General features: G+C 35.1%; 2 protein-coding genes across 33 annotated transcripts; one reads left to right on the forward strand and one right to left on the reverse strand.

Annotated features, from left to right (window-relative positions):
* Positions 1–691: 691 nt before the first annotated feature.
* LOC137733903 (aquaporin PIP1-3) lies at positions 692–3,768 on the reverse strand. The gene is made up of 4 exons (XM_068473121.2): positions 3,340–3,768; positions 1,589–1,884; positions 1,084–1,224; positions 692–979 (listed from the first exon to the last, which is right to left on the reverse strand). The coding sequence occupies exons 1-4, from the start codon at positions 3,665–3,667 to the stop codon at positions 884–886; spliced, it is 861 nt and encodes a 286-aa protein (XP_068329222.2). The 5' UTR covers positions 3,668–3,768; the 3' UTR covers positions 692–883.
* A 2,845-nt stretch (positions 3,769–6,613) lies between these two features.
* LOC137733905 (uncharacterized) lies at positions 6,614–19,103 on the forward strand. 32 transcript variants are annotated; one of them, XM_088696389.1, is made up of 19 exons: positions 6,614–7,002; positions 7,049–7,114; positions 7,338–7,461; positions 8,148–8,210; positions 8,360–8,430; positions 8,768–8,834; positions 8,943–9,001; positions 9,317–9,512; positions 9,842–9,891; positions 10,104–10,219; positions 10,314–10,398; positions 11,599–11,693; positions 13,311–15,543; positions 15,630–16,026; positions 16,131–17,003; positions 17,152–17,185; positions 17,311–17,479; positions 17,668–17,878; positions 18,867–19,103. In XM_088696389.1, exons 13-15 carry the CDS (start codon positions 13,316–13,318, stop codon positions 16,881–16,883), a joined length of 3,378 nt encoding a protein of 1,125 aa, XP_088552515.1. In that variant the 5' UTR covers positions 6,614–7,002; positions 7,049–7,114; positions 7,338–7,461; positions 8,148–8,210; positions 8,360–8,430; positions 8,768–8,834; positions 8,943–9,001; positions 9,317–9,512; positions 9,842–9,891; positions 10,104–10,219; positions 10,314–10,398; positions 11,599–11,693; positions 13,311–13,315; the 3' UTR covers positions 16,884–17,003; positions 17,152–17,185; positions 17,311–17,479; positions 17,668–17,878; positions 18,867–19,103. The 32 variants fall into 32 exon arrangements, with proteins under 32 accessions (XP_088552515.1, XP_088552503.1, XP_088552504.1 ...); XM_088696377.1 differs by having other exon boundaries at positions 6,614–7,114; XM_088696378.1 differs by lacking the exon at positions 7,338–7,461.
* The last annotated feature ends 132 nt before the right edge of the window (positions 19,104–19,235 follow it).

Genomic DNA, 19,235 nt, shown 5'->3' on the forward strand with positions numbered 1-19,235 from the left:
GCAACTCACTCTACACTATTAACCCCTCTTCATTTGTTCTCACTTGGAATTTGGACTGCTGATAGCAGAGGCATAGCTAAGATTTTCAAATAATGGGGTCATAATATCAACCAAAAAGCTTCATTGGGTCATTTTGTCGAGCACCTAGTAGGCACTTGTCAATTTCTGCCAACATATGCCTAAATTTTATGTCAACATATGTCGACGACTACTATTACTTGTACATGCTTGTTGAGGGTGAATGCAAGATATTGTGGAGTAATGTTGAAGTCTTTCAAGGCTTTTCAACTAAAACATTTCACACAAGAAGAGAGAAAATGAAGACAAATATGATAGAAGAAAATAGAAGAAGTAGGATAAGGATGTCGTAATTTAGTTTGCCTTATCTGTTTGTAGGGGTCAAATACAATATACAAGTAAATATACATAGAGTTTTTATAGTTATTGGGGTCAATGACAACCAATGACCTCATACTGACTCCGCCACTGGACTGATAGTCATCCTGTCAAGAACATCTTGTTGTCGAGTGTCGACTAACAGTCGTAAACGAAAGAAATTGAGTAAAGTGACCTTTTTAGCATACCTACATCTTGTATTATTATTTACTTGATTATCAAGCATGCTAATTTTGTTGATTAAACAATTTAAAGTGGGGTTTGCAGCTAAAGATTTCCAATGCAATAACGAGGATTAACATAATTACAAAGTATACATTAATTAAATAAAGCTTTCCATTAATGTAACAGGATAAATAACTTATATGCACATTAGCACCCCAAATACTCCACTCTCGACATTAAAACACTATGAACGAAATACACACAATCGCAGCATTTAGACAGGATCAGGCTCGATGGAGAGACACCGAAAGGGATTAATATGTCAATCCCTGGTCTTGAATGGGATGGCTCGGATGACTAGCTGATGGTAGAGTGCAGCAAGTGCAGCTCCGATGAATGGTCCAACCCAGAAGATCCACTGCAAACACACAACAAAATCATAGAAGATGTAAGACATATGTATTCTCGTCTGCAAATTTAGATCGATGCAACTTAATGACGTAACAGTTTAATTTTACTCACATGATCATCCCATGCATGGTCCTTGTTGTAGATGATGGCAGCCCCAAGGCTCCTAGCAGGGTTTATGCCGGTTCCAGTGATGGGGATGGTTGCCAAATGAACCAAAAACACTGCAAACCCAATGGGGAGTGGAGCCAAGATCTGCATTTCCATTCGTACGTAGAAACTTGTTTAATAACCGGCGGAAATGGAGGCTATAGACATAGCTGCTGCAGTAAGGATACCACTTGCTACTTCACGGAAGAATTTCGTGTGCCACTTAAATAATGTAGACAATGTTCTAATAAAGTACTCTGTGATTATCTTTAAGAATTTCATTAAGATCCAAAAATCACAGCGAGAAGATTGACTAATCAGAATGGTAAGTTTGGCACAAGGAAAAAGTTGGTAACCATGGCATTACGACGATCATACAAGTAGACATGCATATATACGGCATTTACAGAAAAATCCTTAAGAGAACAGCGTGTAAACAAGTACTCAATCAAAGGTGAGATACACTTACAGGGACATGAGAGTCTCTGGCATTTCTCTTGGCATCAGTGGCAGAGAAAACAGTGTACACAAGAACAAAAGTGCCAACAATCTCAGCACCAAGGCCGTCACCCTTAGTGTAGCCATGGTTCACCACATTAGCTCCACCACCGAGCAACTCATACTGGCTCTTTTGGAACCCCTTCACCACCCCGGCACCAGCAATTGCCCCAAGGCTTTGCATTACAATGTAGAACACAGCTCTGGTCAGGGAGAGCTTCCTTGCTAGGAAGAGACCAAATGTCACGGCTGGGTTTATGTGACCACCTGTCGAAATTATCAATAAATCGACGATTAATATAACAAATATGAAAATTAGTAGGGAAACAAGAGTCAGAATTGACAGAGAAAACTGGTAACAAACAAGAGTGAGAATTGACAAAGAAAACTGGTAACTAAAATGAACACACTTTCAAAATTTTAGTGCAAAGCAATTCATTTTTCCAGAAATTTGGATTTGTAAGGTAAAGTTATAACAGGCCAGTAAATCCAATAAGAAAGATGAGGAACAAAGTTTGCACCTTCAAATCCAAATTTTTTTACTCTACTATTCTGATTTTCTGCTGTAAAATCGTTAACCAAACAAGAATTGAAGAAAAATAATCCTATGAAATTTCAGTTAATCCGAATAATATAAAGTTCTAAACCTAAGCTCACTTTTTTCTTCTTTCTTTTGGTAAGTGGTTTCTTTATTTTTCACAAACCCTAGTAAAAAGAAAATCCACCAATCCTCCAGTAGGTTCTCTCAGAAAGCTAAAGTAAAAGAAAAAGAAACTTTCTTTCCCTCATTTTCCTGGGAACCAAACATCAACTTAAGAAACAACTCAAATATTCTTGTACATATCTGCACATATTTAACTCTACCCAGGAAGAAATTAGGTTTCCATCCCTATTTTTGCTACTCTATTGATTAAAACCTTATTCATTTTCAATTTTTTATCAATGTCCTTAGGTTTTAATAAACGTCATTAATTATTTTAATAATAAAATATTTTTTTATTTCTAAATATATTCATTTAGTATTATAAATGTTACATTTGGTATATTTATATTTATGGCTAAATTTTTTATCATATATTTTTATTTTTAGTTTGTACCCATTTTTAATTTGCAACCCATTTTTAATTTGTACCAATTTTCTTTTTAGTTTTAATTTGTACCCATATATTAATTTCTTTTTGTGCCCATATTTTTTTAAAGTTTTATTTGTATTTGTACCCATATTTTTCTAATTTATTGGTACCCATTTTCAATTGTGCTAAATGTACCGATGCTAATTATATGTATTTATTTTATGTTTCAAAATATATCAATAGTTATTTTTTTAAATATGTTAATAATTATGTGGGTACATTATTTTCTTGCTATAATTTTGTGAAGGACAATATTACTCTAATATTTATTTTTAAGTATTTATTACATTTTGAAAATATTATTTGAATTTGTTTAAATTTCATAATTTGTGGGACATTAAATGCATAATGCATGAGTTAAATATCTTAAATGATGTTAAGGACCTAATCAAAATATTTAAATAAACAAAATTTTAATCTAACAATTAAGTTGATTAAGGACCGCAACCAAAATGACCATTTAACCAAAAACTTACCAAAAAACACCACAGTAAAAGGAAGCATGCCAAGCAACAGATATAAACAAAGAACAAAACACGAAACGAGAGAGAGAGAGAGAGAGAGAGAGAGAGAGAGAGAGAGAGTATACCAGAGATACCAGCAGTGCAGTAAACAAGGGCAAAGATAGTCCCACCAAAGGCCCATGCAATGCCCTGACTACCCACAGAGGCGCACTTGTTGCGTGCTCTGGAAACCCCCATGACTGTGAGGACAGTGATGTACAGGAAGAGGAAGGTGGCTATGAACTCAGCAACCCCAGCCCTCCAGAAAGACCAGGACTTGAGCTCGCCGGGATCGAACAGAGGGGCCGGCGGTGGCTCCTTGTAGTCCTTGTCTGTCTGTGCGGAGGTCCCTATGGGCTGCCTCTCTAAGAATTTGTTGGCTCCCAGCTTCACATCTTCTTCTTTCCCCTCCATTTCTCTGGTTTTGGGTTTCTCTCTCTAGAACTCTCTGGTTTGGGGTTTCTCTCTCTAAAAAGGTTGGAAGGGTTTAGCTTTTGAAGTGAGGTTATGATGGTTGTGTAAGAAATGGAGTGAGATTTATAAAGGGAAACTGTATGTCTTTGTGTGAGCTGTTAAAAGTATGTTTGAAATGATGAAAAGACATTTTATTCCCTTCTTTTCTTTTCTTTTTATTAAAAAACATTCAATTCCACAATACCTTCACGTTTTATCTTCTACTCTTGTTATTCTTTTTTATGATCACTGACTAATTTTTAGGTCCTTCTTTAAAACTTAACTCTAAGAAAAATTAATATTGTCAAAATTTTATGTTAATTAAAAAATATCATTCGTCTATTTATTAAATTATTGTAAAATGACTAAACAATTTTGAACATAGCTATTTTTTCTTTTTTATTTTTTTTACAGATGATATAAATTGTCAATCATTGTGCAATATTGTAGAATGAAAATGAGTTTCAAAATATAGCCAAGAATGTTCAAATAAAAAAAAATTGCTTGTGTGTGAAATAAATTCATTTTCCCTCCTCCACCTAAAACATTTGCAATTTTTTGTTTTCGAATTGTGTTGCTAATTGATGAATAGAATCAACACCTTCCAGAGCAGAAAACAACATATGACTCAGTCTGACACCCTTTTTGGCATTTTAGTTGGTGAATTTTTTGGAACCATTCCTAAAATGTGTGCGCTTAATTTTTATTCTTAACCTTAAACTTTCTGCCCTTTTCTAGTATATACAAGTATTTAGTGATAATGGAATGTTTTCTGTGGATTTAATCAATCGGAGGAGGATTCTTTCTCTTCCGAATTTCTTTTACATTTTTTCTCCTTCTATTTGAACAGTTATAATTAAGTCACGTTAATATCTTATATTAATTTTTTTTACAAGGACAAAACGGTAAAAAACAAAGTATGAGAGTAAGATAAAGAATTGATGAGAATAGAAGAGGAGATAATCCTACTTCTAATCAAGAGATGTTTCTGGAAAGTGAAGAAAAAGGAGAGCTTTGCTGTCACCAATCCATGTTATGAATGGTGGGTGGGGTGTTTCCTTATCATTCTGCAGACCCGTTTGGAGTCTGGACAATTTTATCTTATCTTCCTCCACCTTTTCTTCTTCACTTTTATTTTTTCCTTCGCTTTTAATCCACTTTTCCAATATCTTAAAGCTACGTTTCCCTTGTATACAGTCTATTTACAATCTGTTTCATTTGTTAGTAGGAAAATTTAGGTTTGATTCTCATGTTCTAATATTAAGATTTTGCGTATACTCGGTTGTACATGTATTTGCATGTTATTATGTAAATCGACAATACATAATTTCACCATAATATACTACTTTTTTTTAGTAATCTGAACTATTAAGTATTACAGAAATAGACAGTCAAAATTAAATTTAGAATATACTATTTTTCTTACCGGTCAATCGTAAAATCTATTATCTAATAGTACAAACTACTGAGATAAACACATAGTATAGCACCAAATAAACTAAAAAAAAAGTGTAGAATGATACCGATAAGAGTAAAAAGAGGCAAAAGAAAGACCCGATTACCAAGGCATTTGTTTATAAAGTGATGAACAAATTATATTTCTTGCAAGTGCACGAATCGATATGATAGTATAACAAGCAAATACGAGTGTCGTACCCACATAGATTTGTAAAGTCACCTAACTAAATTCAATTTTATAGTACCCACTAGAATTAAAATAACGAAAACAATTAAACTACGAAATTCAAATAATTAATCAAAGAGAGGTTGATCAAGTAATATTAAGTGCAGTAAATTAAAGAGAATTTATGTAAATAATTTCTAAAACAATGGTTGAAACGCTAGGTATCCGACTTCATATCAATCCAATTCTATGTCATTAGATAACTTAGTAAGAGCAATTCAATTCAGGTTCTAGGGTTCATTCTCTCTTTATTTTGATTATCCGTTAGGAGTCCGGGTGTAACCAAGTATTCTCACTAGTAGAAAAACATGTTTGCACGACGGAATCTTGCGCGACGGAGAAAATTTTGTAGCGCAAAGTCAGTTTGCGCGACGGCACTTTGCACGACAAAGGAAGCGTTGCGCAAAACGCCTTTGCGCGACATAGGTGAACATACGTCGCGCAAAGCAGTTTTGCGCGACGCCGTCTTTCGTCGCCAAACTTTTGGCGCCAAACGAAAAAGGATTTACCACTTTTTTCGTTGACTTTGCGCGACGCAGGTGGGCATGCGTCGCACAAAACAGCTTTGCGTGACTCAGGTGGTCATGCGTCGCGCAAAACAACTTTGCGCGACGCCAGTATTCGTCGCTCAAAGATGTTTTGCACGACGCATGCCCACATGCGTCGCGCAAAGCTGTTTTGCGCGACGCATGCTCACCTGCGTCGCGCAAAGTCAACGACTTTTTTTATTTCATTTGATTAGTTTGGGAGGCAGAAACTGCAAACCCAGTTGCACCAGCTACCTCCATCTTCCATCTCTCTCTTCAAAATCGTCTACCAGATCAGGTTTGAATTGATATTAATTCTTTATGTTTTTTGGATTGCAATCCTTCCCTTGCTCTTAAACATGATGTAAACTGAATTAATAATATGTAGATCATTCATGTGATTCATTTACGAAATTGAAATTGTAAAATCAAGGGAGATAACTATCTTGTTGATTTTCTTTTTCTCTATACACCAGGTAGTTCTAACAATACTTTAACTAGTAAATGTGCTTTGAAAAATATTGTGTTACTAACCTTGTTTCTACTAGTGCTCTTAGCATATGAGTATTTCTAGGATCCTTTCCATGCTGTTACTACCAAAAATTAAGGAAATTATCTACCAGAAAGTAGTCATAGTATATGAGATAGACATTCATTTGATGCTTATCATATATACTAAAATCCGTAGGAGTTGGGTACTGTGGATGACCAGTGTCCGGACGGAACTGCCCTCGCTTCTCTGTTTTCTTTCCGTTTGTGTCCCTGTTTTACACGAGGCTGCTGGAAGCATCTTCCGTTTCTCTCTTTTCTGCTTTTTGTTTGTCTGAGTTCCATCTCTCTTCTCTCTCTCGCCATTCTTATTGTGCAAGCTGCATCTCACTCCCTTTTTTCCTTCTCCAGCATATTTTTGGTCTCCGTTATCAACGTCCGTTTGCTAAATTTTGTCAATCCGGCGAATCTATTCGTAGTGTTTGTCCTTTTTTCCATCTGGGATATTCGGTTGTGGCTGGAATTTTGGCCGATTTCCATCCCTTTGGGCGCGGCCTATCTTCAGATCTCTGCAGAATCAATCTTATTTAGCTAAGGTGTGTTTTATAATGATTGTTTAGGATTTTTTTCTAAATTTCCTAGAAACTCCAGACTTAGAGAGAGCAGTTGCAGTAGCTGTGACTACTATTTGTTTCTCTCTTGAAAAAGGTATGAACTCTGATTACTCTGTCCCGATCAAATCTTACAAAGTTTTCGGCTTTTTCCGATTTTAACTTCTGGGTTACTGTTCTTTCATAATTTCGTCATCTGGGCAATCTCCAATTTACGTATTTTTATGTGGTCGTTTGGTTTCCGTTTTCGGTCTGAAATATTCAAAATTTTATTTGAGTTTGCTGCGATTTATTCAATTGAACTGGGGTGGGTTTTTCAGAGATGGGAAAGAAGATATGAACAGAGAAAAAAAGGAGTTGAAAGGGAAAGAGAGGGGAGACAGAGATGGGGAAGTTGGAAAGAAGAAAAATGTTTTCGAAATAGGCGGAGAGGGTGAGGAAAACGTGGGTTCCTCCTAGCCTAACCTTTTATTTTGTTGGGAAATTGATTGAGATGATTCATTTTTCACGATTCGGTTTCACCCCTTTTTATTTTTTTTTCAATTATTATTATTATTATTATTTTTTATTTTATGAAATCCTGTTCAGTGAACTTATTTTCTAGGCGATTCAATTACCCAGATTGCCCAAATATAGATATACTGTTTGAGAAGGCAATTAAAAATTTACCCATTTCTAGAATACTTCTCAATTAAAAATTTACCCATTTCTAAAATATGACGAAAAATAGATTGTATATGGTTTGTTTTATAAGAAAGTATATTACCATCATCATGTCATTGCCTACTCTTTGGAAAATTTAATTGCAAGCTAAGTGTGAGATTAGGTATTCGGAATAGCAATGTTGTATAAAGAAGTCACTTATCCATAGAATTTTTGTAAGGTAAAAGATGCTTATTGGGGTCAAGAGATTTTAATAGTTCTCTTTACAGATTATTTGTGGTAGATATATTGTATTGTTATAGTTTAAGTAGAACTAAAATGTGTTAGATCATTTGGTTCTTGATAGTTTAATTTAAGTTTTCATTTCTTTTCCCAATTATGCAATGCTTTCAACGAAAAAAAGAAAGATCATTATAATACTATTTCTGTTTTGTGTATCTCATTTGTGACTGCATTTTCCATTGTAGATCATTATCAAAGCAATTTATATAAGGTACAAAGTGCTTTTGCTGAAATTGAAAAAAAAAAAGGTTGGCCAACTTACTAAGTAGTGTTCAGTTCACAATTTATAAATTTTTATTAATCGTATTGATAATTATTGATTTAAATAAAATAAAAAAAGGATTATTACAATGCTATTGTTTTGTATAACTTATTTATACTATGTTATCTATTGCAGATTATTGGCACAACAATTTATATAAGCTACACAGTGCTTTTGCTCAAATTGGAAAGAAAAAAAGAGAAAGTGTAAGTGATTGACAAGTAGTGTAAATTTTAGAATTTACAAATTTTTGTTAATCATGTTGATAACTGTTTGTACATATATATATATATATAAATATGTTCTGGTATTTGTATCACCTTTTAAAAATTTATGTATATCAAATATCATCATGTGTTAAAGTTGTCTTTGTATTTATGTCTTTTATACTATGATTAAGTCGGTTCTTTCTTTTTTACAATGAGATGTGATATTTTTTTTCTGTGATTTTGCGGGTTTTAGAGCCTTGAATTATGCATCCTAAACTGATACTACATATTGAATTGTTTACATTATACTAAATATTTTGTTTTTTAATATCAGGTTTGGGTGCCCTTCTCAATGTAGCAACACGAAAAATTATCTTCAATCGCTGTTTATTGGCCTCGCTGTAAGTTTATTGATCCCAAATTCTTTAGTCTAATAAATTGCATTTATCTTCTTTTATGTATTTATAAACATGCATGATCAAGGCTACTAAAGTTGCAAGAATTTCTAGGGCACCACTTAGTATGGGGGTGGAGTCAGTCGACTTGAATCCCAAGAGGTTTGACAAAGGTAGTTAAATTTTTTTTTTTTTCCCGTTTTGTTATTGTGTTATTCGGTTGCTCTTAATCTTGACAATGAATTTGGTTTTATAATAATATGTGAATTCTTGAGATTTTTCAAATTGATTAGATCACGCCTTTTACTTTTGTTTCAATACGCCAAAAAACGAAAAATTTCGGAATTAACAAGTGTAGAATTTGGCTGTGTAAATCCATAATATTTTATACTTTCACCAGGTTAACACTTTGGTAATGAATACAGTGCAATCTTTAATAAGATTTGTTATCATCCCTTCATCGTTAATATCCTTTTGCTATCTTGCAGATAGAAGCAAAGTGAAAAGTTTCGACTGCGGATTCCATGAGCATTTTGAAAGTAGTATGCTTTTCCATATGTGCTTTTTCTCTGATCGTGTTCTAACTGATCATTGCAGTTGAAAGATTTGACGGCTAAGTTACTAACAAAGCAAAGACCGAGCCATGGTGAGACACAAGCTTTCGGCACACCTTGCAGACTGGTGGTAAGATTTGAAAATTAATATGGTATTCCTATATTTTTGTTTCTTTTTCATTTCAGTTATTATTCTAGCTGATTTCAGTAGAGTTTGATTACTGGTTGGAGCTATAAGCTCTTTGTCCTGTTGTACCAATTAAAATTCGGGGCTTTTTAGACATGTTCCAAGTCATGGTTTAACCAAAGATTAGAGATAGTCTCGAGATATTCTTAATTGAAGTGATGTACTTTTGAGTTTTAAGTAGATGTTCCAAGTCATTGTCTAATTTAAGCATGCATGCTTAGCGTCATCCAATATACCTTATTCAAGGATTAAAATGTTCTGATTTGGTATAGGTAGTCTTGGTTTAGCAAATTGGCAGCAAAATTGCACTCCTCACTATGTTGTAAGTTCGACTGACTCATTCTATAAGAATTGTTTCAATTTATGTTTACGGTTTCCATTTAGTGTAATCCCGCTGCTCAGTTTCTGTTCAGAATTGATTTCTATTCCAATTTCGCAATGTTTATATTTTTCACCATGTTGGAAGTTTTAGGGTCTATGATTTTCATTTTTAGTGATGAATGTCCATTTATAGCTATTATTTTTTTAATTTAGATCATTCAAGTACGAAGCATTGGTGATGGAAATAAATTTGTTGCAATGAATTACAACTCATAAACAAACGTTTCCTGATGTGGTAAAATGGTTTTACCAAGTCTTTTTCCTTATAGGTAATAGATCATCTATTATTTATAATATGGACTGAATTTGTTTCCTTCATAAACAATTTCTGAAATTCTTTTTCTGTTTCTCTAATAATTTCAGTCAACGATGCTAAGCAAAATGAAAACAAGCCCATCAGATTAAGGAAGTTCAATCCTACTTATTGTTCCTTATTGTAGATAGTGTTGTAAGTACATTTTCCACATGTATGTAAATAGTATGGCATATCATATATACATTTAAAACTTTCTACATGTTTTGTACAGTTTGAAAACCCGCAGCACCGCGTGGGCACTCTTGCTAGTAAAAACTATGAACTTAATACAAATATTGTGTTCTTATATTAAATAAAAATGCTGAAAAAATGAATTTAAGGAGGAAACATGTAACATTATATATTATCAATCGTGTGTGGCTTAGAAGCTTCTTTAGCTTACATACAGAAAGTTGAGCTAAAACATTATCACCTAACTAACATTGTTGTTGATTTTTGCTATATATCTTGCTATTTGCAAGTGTTAGTGTTGTGGTGGGAAAAGATATGAGAGTTGATTGGACAAAACCAACGAATTTAAATTTGAATGCAAATATAATTGCTTAACCCGGATTGAACATTGGACAAATACATATGACGACTGGAGAAGTTTGAACTCTAGCAACCAAAGGCGCTACAAGAATCTTATGCATACGTTATATTTTTGGAAAGTGATTTCTACGCACATTATAAACTCCTATTAATTTATGGCCAATTATAAATTGAATAAATTAGAAAATTTTCAAACTAATCATATAATACTCAATTGTAAACCATATTTGTACTTCGGTTAGCTTTCTCGAAATACCATGATTAAGTGACAATTAATAAAACAAAGGAAATATTTCTATAAACATAGGAAACTAGCTCTCCATGGATATCACAGACAAATTAAGCCCTCCAAACCCCCTTATCCATGCATGTTCAACCCTTTTTCAATTATTATTAAGAGGAGGGGAGGGTACGAAACTATTACAATAATTTAGGGGAGGGGGGAGTTTGTATTAACAGTAGGTGAAGGAAGAAGAAAGAGATGAGCGGGACAAGAGAGAGAATGGGGATTTCAATTGTATTGCTTATTACATGATAAGGGTCAATGAGTCATACAATATGTTGTACAGCAACCCTACTTTACAACGAACTTGATCAATACAATCATAACAACTAGCATATGATTATTAGTTTCAAACCCGAGACGTATGGTAGTTCAAACACCTTGGGTGCACCAATAACATATGGCCTTGATTCTATCACATTTTCATGGGGTCTAATATTTTTTTGATAATGTCATGTTTCTGCAATACATAAGAACAATTAAATTTTACACAAGTGTCTTGTATATGTCATTTTCAGGGCAGTGTGGAGAGAAGGCCATTTAGTGGCTAATTGTTACAAGCAATTTTTTCGAATGCTACTTTGAAGTGGCAGCAAAGATTCGAACTCTGGAGGTAAACCATTTACTGGATGATTATTGGTACTGTAATTCTTCTGCAATTCTGGTGTCATAAAAGAGGTCAAACACACATTCATCATTTTCCCATTCCTAAGCATAATTATTATTTGGTGCTCTGGTCTAAAGTAGTCTCAAATATAGAGCAGTAGGTTGTTCGAAATACTATGCAACCATAAGGCACATAGTTCTACTTCCTCATGATTGAGAGTTGAGATACATATAAACACTAACTCATCTTTTAAACTTCCATTTCCAATTTGTTAATTTATGTATACGTTCATATATGTGTCCAGTTATACATGGTTTTCAAATTAGCAACTGTATACACACGACCCATCTTTTCATTAGAACCACATATATACTTCATATCAACTAAGACATGCAAAATCACAAATCCTATAAATTGACAAGATTAGGTAGTGAAAGCAACTAAGACGACAAAATTCATACAAGCTCTTCATCTAGTTGAAAAGTAAACTGTCTGCAAGTAAAACGGGACCAGGTTCCAGTATGTAACCTTCCTATTATAAATTTTTGATTTTAGGTGGAGAAAGGAAACCATCCAAATTTTCTGTTGTAAATAAGTTTTTCAACTTGATTTGAATCTTTTTATGAAACAAAGAACTTGGACCTTTTGGCTTTTGCAAAGGCATGCCACATCATGTTAAAGACATAAATTCCTCAAACCTCTCTCTATCTCTCCCTCAAAACCTTCTCTTAAATTATTAGTTCTTTCTTTTCACTTGTTACTGCCTTTTGTAATCAACTTTTTCACTGTCATTATTTACTCTGATTGGTGATGACAGAGGCATAGCTACTGTATCTCATATAAGAGTTTACCAGAAGCCGTGAAGCGAGGGAAAAATAATTTTCCCCATATATTTTTTATTTAGTTATTGGATTAAACAAAATAAAGGAGAACTAAGGACAAAATTAAGAGGTAGATGCGTAAAGTGAAATAAAAGGTGCATAAATCACTTATATTAAATGAAGTCTAAGAGAAATTTGACTACATTTGAGATGTCACAGTGTACATAAATCATTTTATTTTCTTCGCTAAATTAATTTTATCTATTTTATTTAGTTTTAGTAATTATCGTAATTTAGTTTATTTGTATGCACATATTTTTGTACATCACCTACAAAATTGTTTTGTGTTGTACGAAGTTAATACTACTTAACTTCGTACACTTTTTTCAAGAAAAGCTTAGTTTCCCATTTGAGAATTAGTTGGATTTCATGTATGGATGCGAAAGCATGACTACGGTCCAATTAATTCTTGAATTGTCCCATTTTTTGGACAGTTTGGGAATGCAAAGTTATGTGTTGTAGTTTGCGGTTCACGGATTAAGTTTCGATAGTGGAAATTTTGGTAACATTTCTTGATGTTCTTCGAGTACACGGTGGATATTATGTATCTACAGCGTGCACTTGAAGAACTGTAAGGAGATGCTGTCGAAATTAGCCCACGTCAAAATTTAATCCATTGGAATCGTAAATTACGGCACATAACTGTGCATTCTTGAATGGGATAGGGCCCTTACTGGAGGAATAAGATGACAAAATAATAGTTAAAGTTGTTGTAACTCTTGTACTTTTATTGGGATTGCAGACAAAATGGACAGACAGTGGATACATAATCATAATAGATGTGCTATTCAGTACTTGGATGGAATAGATGAGTTCATTAAATTCGCCACTAGACACAACCTAGCTTCAACTCATATCCGATGTCCGTGTAGGAGGTGTAACAACTCAATGTGGGAGACATTCGAAAATGTTCGATTTCATTTAATAAGAAATGGGATGATGGAGACCTATACTACTTGGTATCATCATGGAGAACGATTAGACCAAGCTTCGTCTTCATACGTGACACGAGTGGAGACTGTTGAATCTAATGTGGATCCTAGTGAACAAGTTATGAATATTCTAAATGACGTTGATCCATATGCCTCGAGCAACACCAATCAGGAAGGGGGAGATGACGGTCGTCCAACCATGGACAATGAGGCATTCAAAAGCTATGAAAAACTATTGAAAAATGCGAAGCAAGAATTATATCCGGGTTGCGATAACTTTTCGGTGCTCACAGCAATTGTGGAGTTGATGCATGGTAAGATCAAGTTTCATTTGTCAAACAAGTGCTTTGATTACTTTTTGGGAGTTATCAAGAGGATGCTCCCAAAGGAGAATTGTTTACCTGAAGATCATAAAAGTGCCCAAAAAGTGTTGAAGGGTCTCGGATTGGGATATGAAAAAATTCACGCATGTGTAAATAATTGCATATTGTTCTATAAAGAGAACAAACAGTTGGATAAATGCTCTGTCTGCAGTGAGCCGAGGTTTAAAATGACATCACAGAATAGAAAGACCAAGATTCCACAAAAAGTAATGCGTTATCTTCCATTGAAGCCTAGGTTGCAGCGATTGTACATGTCGATACATACCGCAACCAACATGAGATGGCATAAAGAAGGACGGGTAAATGACGATGTTATGAGGCATCCTGCAGATGGAGAGGCATGGAAAGAATTTGATCGGATGTACCCTGATTTTGCAGCTGACCCGCGCAACGTCAGATTGGGACTTGCCACCGACGGATTTAATCCGTTCGGGGTTTTAAACCAAATCCACAGCACTTGGGCGGTCGTTGTTTTTCCTTATAATCTGCCGCCTTGGAAGTGCATGAAAAAAGAATACATGATGTTGACTCTATTAATTACCGAAGATCCAGGAAAGTCCATTGATGTTTATTTGCGGCCATTGGTTGATGAGCTAAAAGATTTATGGGAAAACGGTGTTCCTACGTACGATAAGTATACTGGGCAGATGTTCACCATGCGAGCGGCAGTGATGTGGACAGTAAACGATTTTCCCGCGTATGCAATGGTTTCTGGGTGGATGACTAAGGGTTATTTGGCATGTCCAATATGCAAAGAGAACGTAACATCGTCTTGGCATGCGAGAAAAGTTTGTTATCTTGGTCATCGTAGATGGCTCCCTTGGGATAATGAGTGGCGTCATAATGATAAAGCCTTCCATGGCACAAAAGAGACTCGGCCAAGGCCAAGAGAGTGGTCCGGAGATGAGATTTTGGATCAATTAAATCGATTGGAATTCGGTCATTTCGGCAAAGGGGTCAGTAAGCCCAGACCAACTACACATCTGAACTGGACGCACAAAAGTATGTTATTTGAGCTCCCGTACTGGTCAAAGTTAAAATTGAGACACAACCTCGATGTTATGCATATTGAGAAAAATGTGTTTGATACTTTGGTCGGGACAATTCTAGACATTGAAGGAAAAACGAAGGACACGATCGAAGCCCGCCTCGATTTGGAACGAATGGGCATTAGATCACCCTTGTGGATGAAGAAAGTCGGTGGTACATTGAAAAAAAGGCATCCATTTTTTACAGTTAAGCCGAATGGGAAGAAAGAGTTTTTCAACTTTATTTCTTCTGTAAAGTTTCCAGATGGGTATGCTTCCAATATCTCGCATTGCGTGAACGTGAGGGGGTGTAAATTTTCAAACATGAAGAGTCATGACTGTCATGTGATACTCCAACGCCTTCTTCCGGTTGGTATTCGACACTTATTGCCTCTTGATGTGGTGAAATCAATCGTATTGTTGTCGAGATTTTTTTCGCAGTTGACTGCAAGGTGTTTGCGGAAATCGGATGTTAAACAATTGCAGGACGACATTGTAAACGTCTTATGCAAGTTCGAACAGATATTTCCCCCAGCTTTCTTTACAAGTATGATTCACGTGATGATTCACTTGCCAGATGAGGCATTGCTTGCAGGACCAGTGAACTGTCGATGGATGTATCCAATAGAAAGGTACTTACTTAAGCGTCTATATATATAACAGATTCATGATCAACGAACGCTTTGAATAATTTGTTGCATACCCTTTATTTGTGCAGATATCTTGGTGAGTTGAAAAAGTGCGTTCGAAACAGGGCAAAGCCCGAAGGATCACTGGTGGAGGCATGGGTTGCATATGAGTCACTTACTTTTTGTGCAATGTATCTTGAAGATGTTGAGACAACTTTCAATCGTCCTCAACGCAATAATGACGGTGATGTCAGAAAAGAGAAACTGTTTGTTTTTGCCCAAATTGCGCGACCATTTGGCGATCCTGTAAATGGCGAATCGTTTACCAAAAATGACATGGAGGTAGCGCATTGGTTCATACTCAACAATTGTGACGAGGCTTTGCCATACCTTGAAGAGCATGAACAATTGATGAAGCGGGAACATCCTTCACATTTATATGCCAAGAAGCACCGTGACTTGTTTCCTTCGTGGTTTCACGCACATGTAAGTTGTATGTGGTTTGAATTGAGCATATTTTCCAACTTGTTCATGCCTTTCTTTAAATTTGGTTACACTAATATGTTAACTTTTTGTATATGTCATATTAGATGAACAAATTGAAGGAATTGAATTCACCCTCATACGATGAAGAATTATATAACTTGGCGAGAGGACCGCTTCACGTTGAATTGTTCTCGGGTTGTCATGTAAACGGGATCAAGTTCTTGGGGGCAACACGTGATGACAAGTCGTCTACTCAAAATAGTGGTGTTCATGTCCCGCGTGCGGGCGACAGTGAAGACATTGATTTTTATGGCAAACTAACTAGTGTAGTACAATTGCTTTACAAAGACAGGTGTCAAGTGATACTGTTTAAGTGCCTTTGGTTTGATACAAACCCACATAACCGAACGAGTGTTAAGCGAGATCAGGGTTTACTATCAGTAAACACTACGACACATTGGTACGATGAAGACCCATACATTTTGGCAACTATGGCGAAACAAATATTCTATCTAGATGACCCTAAAGCCGGCAATGGTTGGAAAGTTGTTCAGAAGATTGAGCGAAGAGGGCTATATGATATTCCGGAACTAGATCATGATGGCAACGACGACATCGCTGACCAACAGTTATCATCTTCGATAGAAATTGGTGAAGAAACACTCCGAGATACTAATATTGTCCAAGAACCGTTTGACATACCTGGAGTACCCGAATTCAAAATATCAATTGACCTTGGTGATTTGCCTCAATACAATGCACCAGAAGAGGCAAATGAAGATGAGGATGAATGGGAATCCGAAAATGATAGTAGTGAGGATAGCGAGAGTTATTATTGTAGTTCGAATGAAGATTAATATAAACTTGTAAAGGCAAAAGCAGGTGGCTGGGGGTTTAACACCGCTTCTCATCTACCCACATTAATATTCCCAACAAATCGTCTGATCGTCTCCATTCTATAAAGATAAAGATATCATGTAAGTTTTATGTTTTATGTTAGTCTCATGGAAGGTTGTGATGTCTTTTCATTTGAGTTGTCTTTATTATATCTTTAATTACCTACTACCAAAGGTCTATTTACCTCTATGTCCGAATTATTGAAATTTATGGATGACCTCTTTGCAGGTTGTGGCCCAAACCATCCGATCATGCTTTGAAGGTATGTGTTTTCTGTTATCACTGTTAAGTGTTAACATAATTTGTTATTTTCTTTTTTTTTTTGTCCGACTACCAACATTTGTGCTGAGATCCTGTGAGTTTTATGTGCATTCATCTTTGACTCAGCCTCAAATGATGGTCTCAGATCTGGATGATGTATTTGTTCCATTGCCTGATGATCTTCTTGTTAATCTATCTGAATCAAGAAGTGTTGTGGAGTCTATGTTTCAAGACAACGTGAATGTGGAGTCTGCTTTTGGTCCAGCTCTTAAAGCCTCGCTTATGCTTATGGAGTGTGAGCTTCTTCACAAATAACAATTTTAATTTTACCTTTGGATAAAATTTATCACCAATTATAAAAGAAGTGTGTTAAGTTATGTATTCCTTGAGTAATTGACCATTAAGTACTTCATTATGCAGTTCCAAAAGTCTGGTTGTTCATTCACTTTGCATTATCTTATGTCCACGCGTGTGCTTTTATAGAGTAACCTTGGGGGAAAATTGTTAATTTTTCAAAATACACTGCCATCTCATGGTGGTGGTCGCTTAAAGTTGCGTGGAGATGATCTTCGTGTCTATGGCTCTGATACAGAGGATCCTTTCTACAAGCAGATGGTTGCGGAATTTACCAAGTTCCAAATAGGGGTGGATGTGTATGCCTTCAGTGACAAGTACACGGATATAGCTTCATTAGGTACATGTTTATAGTTTAATCATATTCTGTTTCACTTTCATAGAACCAAAGATCAAGATGATGTTTCTAGTTTAAATTATGGGAAGAAAATTTAAATTTTGTGCACTGGAGAAGCACGCTACTTTAATTAATTTGGCTAAACCTAATTCTAAATAACAGTGTCAACTTAAAACTCGAGTTCGTGTCTCATTTATCTCTCATAAACCCAGATAGAATCCCACTTACCCAATAAAGAGAAGTACGAAGCTGGTTTGGGGGATAATTGTTTCTACTGACCTATATATGCTACTAAATAAAATGTTAATTGACATATGTTTGAAATAAGAATTTATTCATTGGCCTAAACCAAATTTTCTAAAGTTATATTATGAAAAAATATTGAAAAGAAACTCAACCCTTTGTTCTTGAGGGGATTAGTGATTAGTGTTTAGGCTTAAGTATGTAATATGTATGTGACTACCTGCCCGTGCATTCCTAGTTGAATTCATTAACGCAGTATTTTGGGGTCGTTTGTTGCATTCGATCGTGACATGCACGTACTAGACATTCCTTTAATGGTTGACTTATCTTAATCCTCTAAAAGAAAATGAAACAGAAAATGAAATGGGTTAGTTTCCTGTACTGAACATTTTTTAAGAAAGACTCTGAATTTACATATTTGAAACTTTTACTATCTTGTTTGTAGTTCTTGTTTATCAGGGTGTAATGGTTGTTTGAAATGTGTTCAAAAAACTTTTATTGTCTTGTTTGAATTTACATATGTTCGTCAAGTGATTTATGGTGATGATCGATTGCTTGTTATGTAGTCTGAAGATACTGATGAACTTAAAATGCTACTTCTTAACCTTCCAGTTATGTCTTTACATCACATACTTGATATGTTATTCTCATATGATGTTTTGTAAGTTGGATTGAATTTTATGTCTCTAAAGTTGTTTATGATGAGTGTTTAATTTTCTTTTTTCGTCTCTTTTAAATTTTGGTTCAGGTTTCTTATATCTCCCAAAATTGGCCAGTTCAACATGTAGTTGCTAGCAAGCATGGAATGTACTTGGAAGTTACATACTTGCCACATATCGCCCATTTGATGTACACAGTCAAGTTATTTGGTGAATTCACTACTCCAAATTTACAGGTAATGGAATGTTTGCTAGCTTGTTTTGTAATGATTCTAATTTTATAGAATATGGTACTATTTACAGATAGTTGAGCACTTGTGATTTCATTTGCACGCTAAATGAGAATAATTTAGTGAAAATTATTCTCCATACGTTTTAAGTGATAAAATGACAAACAACTTTCTACAGTACGAGAACTCTCAATTATGATTGCAAATAGCCATCCCGCAGCAATGCGT

This window comes from Pyrus communis, chromosome 7, assembly GCF_041283825.1.
Source record: "Pyrus communis isolate YQ-2024b chromosome 7, ASM4128382v1, whole genome shotgun sequence".
Taxonomy (NCBI): Eukaryota; Viridiplantae; Streptophyta; class Magnoliopsida; order Rosales; family Rosaceae; genus Pyrus; species Pyrus communis.

Excerpts from the sequence above, each read along its gene's own strand:
- LOC137733905 (XM_088696377.1), top strand. The coding sequence starts at position 13,316 with ATGGACAGACAGTGGATACATAATCATAATAGATGTGCTATTCAGTAC. Across the intron at positions 15,544-15,629 it reads TGGATGTATCCAATAGAAAG|ATATCTTGGTGAGTTGAAAA; the intron begins GTACTTACTTAA and ends TTATTTGTGCAG. Across the intron at positions 16,027-16,130 it reads CTTCGTGGTTTCACGCACAT|ATGAACAAATTGAAGGAATT; the intron begins GTAAGTTGTATG and ends ATGTCATATTAG.
- LOC137733903 (XM_068473121.2), bottom strand. The coding sequence starts at position 3,667 with ATGGAGGGGAAAGAAGAAGATGTGAAGCTGGGAGCCAACAAATTCTTA. Across the intron at positions 1,885-3,339 it reads CTGCACTGCTGGTATCTCTG|GTGGTCACATAAACCCAGCC; the intron begins GTATACTCTCTC and ends TAATTTCGACAG. Across the intron at positions 1,225-1,588 it reads CCAGAGACTCTCATGTCCCT|ATCTTGGCTCCACTCCCCAT; the intron begins GTAAGTGTATCT and ends ATGGAAATGCAG.